Here is a 12,214-nt window from a genome sequence, read left to right as displayed (position 1 = left end):
AGTCAAATACTAAACATCTTCAGACAGATTGCAGAAATTTAAAACAATCCAGCCAAAGAGTCAGTCTGTAGATTAATAAAGGCACATATTAGTGTATCCATTACAAAATCTTCAAGCAACTGTATCTGCTTGTTATTCCACTTTTTGTCAAATGAACAAAACACAGGTAGGAAATTGTGTCCCCCTCAGGAAATTGACCAGACTAGCTATCCTGGAATAAACTATTCTGCAATAGTATCCACAGGGGGAACTCTGTTCTGGAATAATTCACTTTATTCAAGAATAATTAGTCCGCAATAACTATTCTGGTCAATTTCCCCCATGTAGACAAGCCCCTAAATATACATACAACTACAAATCACATATGAAATATAGAGATGAGTCCAAACAAATCTCCGATTAAAAACTCCTCCCAAATTGGGGGTAGTTTGGCTCCAGATCTGATCATATCTAGCCCCTTCCTCTAATGGGCTGCATCAAAACTCTGGCTCCAAAAACCATGGGGCTTTGGAAGGGTTTAGAATCCAAACCCATATATGCATGTAAATTTCCTCACTGGCCCTAACCTCTACAATGGGCTAAAGCAAAGCTCTAAACTTTGGGGTGTATGAAATCCAGATGAGGCTCCAGATTTCAATGTTGTGGCTTGGACCCACTTCTACTAAAATGTGCATTTAAAACCTTTATGAACAACATATTTATCCCTTTAGTACACACTATATGGGAGTAAAACACTACCACAAAGCCTTCTATTAAATGTGTAAATGCCTTTTTCTGAACTATTGCATGTAGCCTAGACAGTAATATTTTCAATAGACATATCAATTTCCTTGTTCTTTAAGCACATTTTTTCTGATCAGTTCTAATATTCATTTAACTAGGCATTCTTTTATACTTATAATAGAGGGAAAAAAATCTACAATACAGAACAGGCTGGATGTAGTATAGTTAAATAGCAAAGTATATCTTCCCAGTTTTGTGATATTTTCCAGGAATACATTAAATTCCCACACCTTGCGTTCTCCAGTGCTTCAATGTCAAAGGCTACTTTGCTTCTTATACTACAGTGTCTCCTGATTTCTAATTAATTAATCACTCTTGCTGGGAACTATGAAATAGTTGCCTCTCAGGGAAAGCCCTTATGGAGCAGATGCATTTGAAAAGGTCAGAGTGGCGTTTTGGTGCTAACGGCAATTCAGGGAACTTTCAAAAGTGCCTTTAAACTAAATCAGGAATTTAATATATCTTGGGTTCACTTAGGTCTCATTTCTGTGCATATAAAAGTCAACTATTTTCTCTTGCAGCACTTGAGGAGGGACAGTGGTTTAAGAACAGATGTCTCACCTCCTTACATTTTTGGTTAGAGTATGAGTAAAATGTATCTAGAGTTAACAGATGTTAAGGGTGAAGGGGAATCAGTTTTACACTTGATGAAAGAGGTCAGTATGACACTTTGCATTTGTTTAGCACCTTTTACCCCAAGTTCTCAAGGCATTTCACAGCCCCCTGGAGGCACATTCATTATCTCCAATTTACAGATGGGGAAATTGAGGAAGAGGAAGACTTTCTCAACGTTTTACAGGAAGTCAGTTCCAGAGTGGGACAGAACCCAGGAGTACTGGCTCCCAGCCTTCTTTGAATCATTAGATAACACACCTGCCCTGTCAATAAAATAAAATGCTCGATGACTGCACTTCTACAAATATATAAAACTTTCAAGAGTCTTGAATCTAACTCAGTTAGTAGTTAACAATTAGAAAACAACTGTCTTCTGCTTTTTCCCATCTTTATTAACAGAAGGGATAAAATGTCTCAAACAGTACAAATTTAAATCCCAATCTTTGGGGCCCAAGTGCAAGTAAAAAAACCAAAACCGCCCATATACGAATAAACCTAAGTTACTGCAAGGACAGTTCTGTGATTTTGACTATAAAGAATGAATCTGAAGTCCACTCAGTTTTAAGTGCCTAGCTTTAGAAATGATGTTCCTTTTTTAGTCCTGAAGCTTTAAAATACCACCCCACAGAGTGAGTTATATTGAATAACAGTGAGTTGCTGAAAAGGAGACACTCTTTTACATATCCGATGGAATATTGAGGCTCCAGACAACTGTAAACATATTTAGTGTACCCGAAACATTTCAACCTTTTCTATAATGCTCTTATTTCACTGGGCAATAGACTTAGATTTACATTGTAAAAACACTTAAATCCAGATTGACTGACCATTCCTCAAACCAATAAGGGCCAGTTTCCTGTTGAAGTTAGTAGAGCTGTGCTGATTTACACCAGCTGAGAATCTGGCACTAAATGTTACTAATAGCTGGAATTCACAAAAAGCTAAGATGGCTAATTCTTCTGACAGGTGAGGTTCATAATTCTCTTCACAGACAAAAAAATTAGGGTCTCTGGCTATTTTGAGACAATGGGGGAATGGGGTGACTTTTCTATACTTGAGTTTTTTTGCAATAGGTCAAAATATTTGTAAATAAACTAAGGTTTGAACCATAATTTGTTCTTGCAGTGCATTACGGGCAGCTATCCCAGCATGCAAGTGACTGCAACATGCTTTTCAAATGGAGTGGGGTGGGGTGGAGTGTGACAGGGAGTATACTGTGTGTATGTGGGGGCAGAAGCGCCGACAACCTTTTTGGTGCCCTAGGCAGTGGAAGGTCCTGCCCCCAAAATGGCACCCCCGACGGAGGCAGCGGAAGGTCCCGCCCTGAAATACCGCTGACGACCGCGGTGGCTGAACATCCGGCTGCCACGGTCACTGCCCCCCAAATGTCAGTGCCCTAGGCGACCGTCTAGGTCACCTAATGGGTTGCGCTGGCCCTGTGTGGGGGGAGAGAGAGTGGGTTTTTGGGGTACCAAGAGTGTGTCAGCATGCTGTCTTGTAAGTTCACACCCCACTCTTAAGCACCTCTCTCTCACTCACCAAAGCAAACAGTAAATGACAGTGCTGGTGAGCTGATAAGCTGGAGCTGATAAGCAGCCGGCTTCTCCAAAACAGAGCTTTGAAAGGGCATTTTCACATTCCTGCAGCCAATTTCACAACAATGACAAGAGTGGCCACTTGACTTAAGGGTATTATGGGACATTTCCAAAGGCTGATCGTAGTGCAGTAATGCAACGCCTCGTTCACACTGGGGCCACGGTGCTCCAGCAGGGGCGCAGCAAACATTATTCCACTTGCCGAAGTGGAGTACAAACAGCACTGTAGCTGCGGAGTCAGAGCGCTCTACGTGCCTTGCCAGTGTGACGGGGAGTGAGCTAGGGTGCCCGGGGCTGCTTTATTGCGCTGCAACTCTCAAGTGTAGCCAAGGCCTAAGCCTCTGCTTTGGAGCTTCATACCAGCCACAGTTTGTTCTGCTGGAGGCCTTGCAAACTGAGCACTGTGTTTCTTAAAAGGACACTGTCTATGTAAAAAAACAAAAATTCATGCTTGTTTGAAAATGCTTTGCCAGTTCTTACAAGTAGCACATACTATTGCTATGACAAAGGGGAAAATATTTCAGTTTTATGTCATGCATTTGTACAGCCAGTTTCATTCTTTCATCCTCTATAGTTTTCCCCGTTTGTGGTTTTTCCACACAGACAAGAGAGATAGAACTACTTTCTTGTTTTTAAATAGGAAATTGAGATTGTAAAACCACAAATAGGGAGGGAGCTGCTGGGGCATGCGCAATACCTGAAACTATTAACTCATGTTTATAAACTTACTAGGCTTCACTAGTCTTGATGGTAGCTCTTTAAGGTGCAGACAATTTCCTAACTCACTGTCATGATGTTTTAAATATATAGGGTGAAATTCTGGTCACATGAAGTCAGTGGGAGCTTTGCCAGTGACTTCAATGCGGCCAGGATTTCACCTAAGGTTTTTAATTCCCAGGTGTGCAAAGTGCATTTTTCTCAGATGTTTTTAGTTAATTTTTAAATGCAGTTTATTGTATCAAGAGATCGTTGCACTATAGACCTTGCATTATCTCCAATGACAACAGTGGGGTAAAAATTTTCAATATATTTGTAGCCATACCCTAAAAGCCTCCAAATTTGACTGACTGCCCTAAAAATCCAAGTATGTATTTATTACACAGAAATCAAGTAGCTGAGCACCCAAAGCCCAATTACACATGCAAGTTGCTGTATGAAAACCCAAAGGTGATATAACAAATTTTGCTGGCATAATCAACTGCACATATACATTTGGATGCCACAGCTCCAAGTTTGGCACTTAGTATCCAACGCTGTTATCTGAAGCTTTCCCCCTCCCCCCGCCCACAATCTTTCCCCCCGCCAAAGGTAGGTCAGATTCTATATCCTTTGCTTATTTTTTCTGATTATTACTTTAGTGTGTTCACAGTAGGAAATCACTATAGCGCTGGACTCTGTTGGCTGCTATCTGGCAATGGTATTGGGCCACTGTTTCAAACAGGACTACATGCAGAGTAAGATAATTAACTTTATCCCAAACTACTAACCATTCATCTCATGCTGCATAAACAATGTGCATTTGACCCCTGTTGGATTTTCCTCTGGAGATGAAGAAGATCCCCAACAGCTATTAAACTCCCACTGATGAGAAAGAAAATGGAAATTCCTCAACTTCTGGAACCCTGGAGCCAGCTCTCTGGTCAGGTAGAAATGCCAGCATAGTGACAGTATGTCTAAATGCCACCCAGACAACAATCTGCAAGCTAGAATAAGTTTGCACTGTTTTTGTAGGCTGTACTTTAACATGTGGGGGTCAGCTGCATGTATATAGATGGTTTTTAGTTTACATGTCAGCAGGAAGGTTTTGTTTCTCATCTTCTTCATTTCTGTCTTGGCCTATGTCCACCATGGTAAAACCTTTCCACATGAGCTTAGTTGAATGTCAATATCCAGATACCTAGAGTAAAACATCTGCATGAAGTCATTCCTTCATCTGTCTAGTCTTCTGAGCACAGAAAATAACTACCAGCCTCTCTTTAGTAGCTCACTGCTCTTTGTGCTTTCCTGATGTGTTTTTCCTCTTTCATTGTTCCTTTGTAAAAATTGTCTCTGCCTTTTTTCACTTGTTTTCAAAGAACTGAATTATTTTTCATTGTTGAAAAGAAAAGATTGAATTTATCATTTTAGCAGTAGACAGCCTGAGTTTTAAAATCTAAAATAATTGACCTTTGTTACATTTTCTTCTATCCATACCAGAATTTTTAATCTTTTAATCTTTTAATGTCACTGCTGGAAGAAGAGAAATTATTTTTATAATTGCCTATGTTTCTTCCCTCACCTTCTCCACTGGTTATTGTTCTGAATGTAGTTCTGAGGTCTGGCCAGAACATAACACCAAATCTACCTAGTTTGTATGACAAGAGATCAAGCACATCTCTGAGTATCTGCTTGATTGCATGTACTGTGTGTGTCAATGCATATTCTAATGAAAACAGTGATCTCTCCCTTTATAAAAGATCCCAAATGCCTCTCTGTTGTGCATGATGTGCCTTCTCAGTCTCTGTTCACATATTGCTCTGTGCAGTAAGGAGTTATTTGACTCGTACTGCCTAATTTCTCACAATAAGTCATCAGTATTAATAGAACTACCCATTTATCAGGTTAGTAGCTGAACAAAAGAGTTTTTTCATATTGTATCAGTGACAAATTGGAAATAAAAACAATGAGGAGTCCGGTGGTACCTTAAAGACTAACAGATTTATTTGGGCATAAGCTTTTGTGGGTAAAAAAAAACCACTTCTTCAGATGCATGGAGTGAAAATTACAGCTACAGGCATAAATATATATTGGCACATAAAGAGAAGGGAGTTACCTTACAAGTGGAGAACCAACGTTGAAGGCCAATTTAGTCAGGGTGGATGTAGTCCACTCCCAAAAACTGATGAGGTGTCAATATTAATTTTTGGGAGTGGATTACATCTACCCTGACTAAATTGGCCTTCAGCATTCGTTCTCCACTTGTAAGGTAACTCCCTTCTCTTCATGTGCCAATATATATTTATGCCTGTAGCTGTAATTTTCACTCCATGCATCTGAAGAAGTGGATTTTTACCCACAAAAGCTTATGCCCAAATAAATCTGTTAGTCTTTAAGGTGCCATCAGACTCCTTGTTGTTTTTGTGAATACAGACTAACACGGCTACCCCTCTGATAAATTGGAAATACGGTCTTATTTCATGTAAGCAAAGCCCTGACTGCATTGGGAATAAATTACTTCAGTGACTACGCAATTCACAGACAAGAACTACTGGTCATTGCAAATTTTTTGTCAGTTCTGCACTTTGACTTTTTTTTCATTCTACCCCAAACTCAAAGACAGCAGCACAATTGAGTGTTGTTGAACAGACTGTGTTGCACTATATATTCCAACAAAAATATGCTTACATGTCTTGTTTAATTTCCACCTACTTAACTGAGGCTTGAACTAAAAATTTGATACATTGGTGAACCTCAGCAAATGTGGGATAAGGTTGTTTATACGACTAGGAAGCTGGGCCTTTATTCTTCCCCAGCAACTTCCCTCTTTGCCTGTAATAAGCCTCTTTAGGAAGGGGTTGCTGCATGACAGAAGGGACTTAGAATAATGATAATGTCACCATCAGCACCTTCACAGGTTAATGTTACAGAAGAGCAATATCCCAATACACTGCCATGATGACTACAAATATTCCAGCATTACAAAGCCCATCATACCCAAAATAGACAAGAAGTGACCAATGTGTTTACCAGACCATCATAACACTAAAATCAACCTCTCAGATACAGCTAAGCCAGTGCTAGCTGTACATACAATACAAAGAAGAAAGCAAGTTAAATGCATGCAAACAGGTCTACTATAAACAAGCTGTATTACTCAAATGTCAGGAAGTAACTGTCCAAGTTTTGCACATAATGCCAGCCCTCACTATTCGGCAACAAAGTAATTATTCTAGAGTTTTTATCTTTGCCTTGCTGGGCAAACGTGCCTTTTAAAAAATTACTAAACTGTTAAAGGGAAGTAGTTTGTGCATTTTATTGCTTCTTTATTATATAAAAATACAAAAAGAAGGAAAATCTTTGATGTTTCCTTTACTTCAGTGTTAGAAATCCTGACATCCCTCTCTTCTGGGGTGTGTGCGGGTGTCTTTGGAGGACCTGGATCACTACCATACAGGAAACTGAGATGTGAGATACAACTCGGCCAGCTACCAACTGAGGGAATATCGAGTCTTAATCCTCAACATTCCCTCTCCTCTCACTTGAGGGCTGGGAGGGCTTAGCTCAGGTTTCAACTTCCTGTGACAGGTCAGATTTCTTGATGTTCTGCTGAACACAGCAGTAATTCTTGCCATCATAGGCCATTCTGCCTCCTTAGCTACTTCAGATGCTGTGCTATAATAGGACAAAGGGACTGAAAATCAGACCAATGCACTTCCTACTGTCTCATGCTTCAGAGGATCAGATGATTAGCGGTAGTATACAATTGCATATAATAGGAGTTTATGCCTTTTTTCCTGAAGCTTCCAGAATTAGTCATTATCAGACACTGAATAACTGATGTGCTCCAGGTTTCAGAGTAGCAGCCATGTTAGTCTGTATCCGCAAAAAAAACAGGAGTACTTGTGGCACCTTAGAGTATGTCTGTCTGTGATCCCTTCCAAATCTCTGCTCTGGCCAAACAATGTGCAAAGATTTTATTTTCTAGGAAGCCGCAGTTGCAATACTGACTGTAAAATTTTTCAGATAGTTTAAGTGACAGGCAATCTGTAGGGTCTGTCTTAAAAGTCACACATTAAAAATGTTTTTACAAGACTAGTACCCAACCAGCACCATTTACCAAGGAGAAACAAAAAATTATGAGGAAAATACCTGATCTATATTTCTTTAATAGTAATTTCCAGTGTAACCTTAGTGATTAACCTTTCACTTTTTCCCTCCCTGCCCCCTTCATTTTGTCAAGATTCAGTACATGGTGGACTGAGCACGGGTATGTTGTTGGATTGCTAACAGCATATATAGACAGCAGTGATCTTTGTGATTCAGATTGATTGAGCTTCTCATTCTGTGCAGTTTTCCATTTCTGTCTTGAAGTGACCTTTCAATATCTAGTGTACCTCTTTGCTGTAAGTCCTGCCCTATGGTTAACACTAAATTATATTGAATTATAATGCATGATTTAACTAACCTAAAACAAATCAAATAATATCCTTTTCATCCATAATATCCAAGTGCTTTACAAAATGGTGTAAGCATTGTTATTACCATCTAACAGGAAACATGAAGTGACTTGCCCAAAAATCACACAGAGTGTCAGTGTCAAATCCAGGAATAGAGTTTAGGTTTCCTGTCTCCCAGTCCATCCAAACAACCACATAATTTAGCTCCTGTTTGTAAGCAACATTTCCTTTAAAGACATTCCGAATATGTACCCCACAGCACATCCTGCTGTTCTCACACCAGGAATGGTCTCTGGGGTTACAGAATCCATGGTTTAGGTGTAGTGATATTTTGATAGAAAACCCATTCAGTCTTTTGTTGCAGTTAATTGACTGGGTCAATGAACCAAGTAAAGATTTCTAACACTAAAAAAAGGACCATTTATCAGCAGCAAAACGTGTCAAACAACTTTTAGGCACATTCCACCTGTTGTGGTTTTAAGTGTTCACTAACAGATGCAAAACACCCACCCTCCACCCCCCCAAAAAACAAACAAAACCAACAACCCTGCAAGAGCACTGAACATATGCATCTTTATGCCAGTTGAGAACAGCGTGATACAGAGCCTTTTACAACCACTTGTGCCAAGAGTAGGAACAAACTTCATTTTGGAAGGTGGAGGAGATGGTGGGGAAGTGCATAGGGATGTGTTTTTATCCAGGAAGCCATAGCAGAGCAAAACTTTATTAAGAACAGGAGTACTTGTGGCACCTAAGAGACTAACAAATTTATTCGAGCATAAGCTTTCATGGGCTACAGCCCACTTCATCGGATACAAGCTTATGCTCAAATAAATTTGTTAGTCTCTAAGGTGCCACAAGTATTCCTGTTCTTTTTGCAGATACAGACTAACATGGCTGCTACTCTGAAACCTATCAAAACCTTATTGTGCACATCCATGACTCCAACAGCAGCAGGCCTAAAGAAAAGCCTTTCTCACTTCCAGAGAGGCAAGAACAGAGGCAGCCATTTCTTGTTGAGCATAAGGGATGCAAGGTGCTGTTTTCATGGAGTGCAGATATGCATGTCAAGTCAGTGTTTGGCCCTTTGTTGATGATGATTAAACTCACCCCAATTATTTACAAGTATCAGGTCTGCAGAATCGCAAGCTTGAGAGGGTTATCCAACACATCATCTCCAAAGTGCTTACAGACATGAACTACTGACATTTTTTAAATGTTATATTAATATCATGATTTAATCCTCCACCTCCTTTAACCTTTGTAGCAACACGTGAAAATAATATTCTCTATTACAAAATACACCGCCTGCAGCAAGGACTACATTCAGCTGTGTTCTTTGGGCACAGAAAAAGAGTAGGAATTGGTTTGGCATTCTCTCTGATTTGGGCCTGATTCTTGAATTTTACCTGTACTGAACAGAGATGTTAACTGACAACAGGCATAAAGAACCCTGATCCTGCAAGCCCATGACTCCTGTGCCAATTCAGTGCTCCTTGGGGCTCTGGGAGAATACAGACATATACCTGTGTGGATCCGATTTCAGGATGGGGTCCTCAAGTTTGCATCTTTTGAGAAGTCTACCTAATAAAGGAATAAGTTTGCCATTTTACTTCCTTTAAGTAGCTTTGGGCATGAAAGAAAGAAAGAAAACAAACCTGTGCATTTTCCTCCTTTTCCCAGGTGTTGTCCTTTCAGTTGTGTTAGCCAGCGTTTTTGGAGTTATCATCATGCTTGCAGTAGCCTTTTGGCTGCTTAGGAAGAAGAAGAGGTAAGAGATTTTGCTGTTCCACCTTTGTTTGTTTAAACATGATAAATATGTTGATTCTCCTCTACAATTAGTGGTCCTGAGCAGGTGAAAACCCATTTCATAAAAATTAGAGAATAAGTATGAACTCATGCTGGTATACCGGACGGAGATGACTTTTGCCCCAATGTACCTATCCCTCTACCCTAACCCCTGTAGAGGTGCTCAGTTTTTTTCCAAAATACCAGGGCCGGCTCCAGACTCCAGCGCGCTAAGCACGTGCTTGGGGTGGCAGGCGGCTCCGGTGGACCTCCCGCATGCGTCCCTGCGGAGGGTCCGCTGGTCCCACGGCTCCGGTGGAGCATCCGCAGGCACGCCTATGGGAGGTCCACCGGAGCCGCAGGACCGGCGAGTGGCAGAGCGCTCCCCATGGCATGCCGCTGTGCTTGGGGCGGCAAAATGGCTAGAGCCAGCCCTGCAAAATACTTCAGCAATGCTCACATTAATACACACCCCCCACAAAGATATGAGGTTCAGAAGTGAGGAAGAGCCTTGTGGCATGAGTCTATGAAAAGCAGACTGAAAGGCTTTCTGTCCTGGACAGCTCTAGGGAGTAGAGGCTAGGGAATGAGCTTCTCCTTTCTCCTCCAATTCTGCATTCTAACTGGAGCGGACAACTGGCTTGATGATGTGCTCTATCCCAGCATTTGCCATCTCTCACCTCCCTCTATTTATTCTTTCCTTGATCCCATTTCTGTTGCTTAAAATATACCTGCTTTTAGCTGTTCTCTGAATCTACTGCTGTGCATATGCAGTTGGAACGGAAGTCAGACTAGAAGAGAGTGGAGTTTTAGAATAAATCCCTACCACAGGAATGGTTATGTCAATTAAGGAACGGAGTCCTATATGAGATATATGCTGAGAGCACTTGGTTTTTATAGCAATCAGTCTGGGTTAGTTCTGGAGGAGAGACCAAGGTAGTTTACTTCCCCTTTGCCTACTCAAAGTTTTCCCTTGTAATGAACACTAGCTTTGTATGGTGCATAAACTGTTATCTCTACATATTTTTAAGTACTGGCCCCAGTGAGTGGTGCAAAGTGCACTAGTACTGAAAGAATCACTCCATATCCTGAAAAATTTTGTGTTTAAATAGTCATTGATGCTTTTCTGTCATTGCAATTTCACTTTGCTAATATAATTATTTTGTTATAGTTGCAAAAAGGAACGAGAAGACAACAGAAGAGTCATCTACAAGCCAGCCTTTGACAAAGAGGATGACAACACCTCTAAAGTATGAATTCCTACTCTGCCACAGCAGTCTCTTTTCATTCTTGGCATCAAGAGACGTTTGCCTTGGGCAACATGTTTCTTGTCTCCAGCCAGTTATAAGCCTTGGATGCACCTTTAAAACAAAGCAGCCAGAACACTCTGTGGTAGTCCTTGCCCACCTGAACCAAACCAGTTTTCTCCTAAGCATGAAAAGCAGTCAGAGAACTTTTTTGTTTTTGTGTCAAATGACAAAATGTCAATGACATGAAGAAAGGTCCAAAACCTACACACCTGTTAAAGTTTATCCTAAATTACCTGGAGCAAGCAATCTAATCAAATGCTTGTCTATTTGCACAAGAGCTTAGAGAGATGTAATCAGCCAGTATTCTGGCTGGACTTGAGGGCCATTTTCATAGAATCTTAGAAATGCAGGGCTGGAAGGTACCTTGAGAATTCATGTTGGTCCTTTTTAATTTAATTAATTAATCATAAACTTGAGCTTTATGGGCTATTCATGCCACATATTTCCCACAAAACATTGAAGTCTAAAGACATTCATTAATCCATTATCACTACTGTATGGGGGTGTCTATATCCACTTCCCTGCTAAAAATTAGAATTGGGTGCTTCTCCAACAGTGGGATCTTTAGTATAAACCAGATCTCTATACTTGCTAGTGTAGATCAGCCAGTAGCATGGTTTAGATGATAGTTGCTAATTGCAGTGGACAGTCTTCTACACTAGCACAGCCATTGGTGGAGCTGCAACAATGGGAAATATTAGGGGGAAGAGGCTAGCACAGAATAACCAGAGCCTCTTGCTTAGTCAGTGGGGTTTGAACCTAGAACCTCCAGTGTCAGACATTTATGTCTCTCTACTACTTGAGCTAAAGACTCCTAAGCTAGTTGCTGTATAAGACTCATTGCCTGTTACGTGTGTCAATTGCTAAAGGGTGAAGAAAACGATACTCTCCTTGTGTGACTTCCATAGATACAACCTAAACCCTTCCTCACATTTTATTGTGCTAATTTTATTAAAAATTTGTGCCT

At 40.5% G+C, this 12,214-nt stretch overlaps 1 protein-coding gene across 1 annotated transcript in view; it reads left to right on the top strand.

Annotated features, from left to right (window-relative positions):
* CA12 (carbonic anhydrase 12) overlaps positions 1-11,540 on the top strand; it is a 42,942-nt gene extending 31,402 nt beyond the window's left edge. The window contains exons 9-11 of the mRNA XM_030578341.1: positions 7,933-7,959; positions 9,833-9,920; positions 11,109-11,540. Coding sequence (XP_030434201.1) covers positions 7,933-7,959; positions 9,833-9,920; positions 11,109-11,193 — 200 coding nt within the window. The 3' untranslated portion in view covers positions 11,194-11,540. The remainder of the gene's footprint in view (positions 1-7,932; positions 7,960-9,832; positions 9,921-11,108) is intronic.
* The last annotated feature ends 674 nt before the right edge of the window (positions 11,541-12,214 follow it).

This window comes from Gopherus evgoodei, chromosome 10, assembly GCF_007399415.2.
Source record: "Gopherus evgoodei ecotype Sinaloan lineage chromosome 10, rGopEvg1_v1.p, whole genome shotgun sequence".
In the NCBI taxonomy this organism is placed as follows: Eukaryota; Metazoa; Chordata; order Testudines; family Testudinidae; genus Gopherus; species Gopherus evgoodei.
This window is presented reverse-complemented; position numbering and strand designations above follow the sequence as displayed.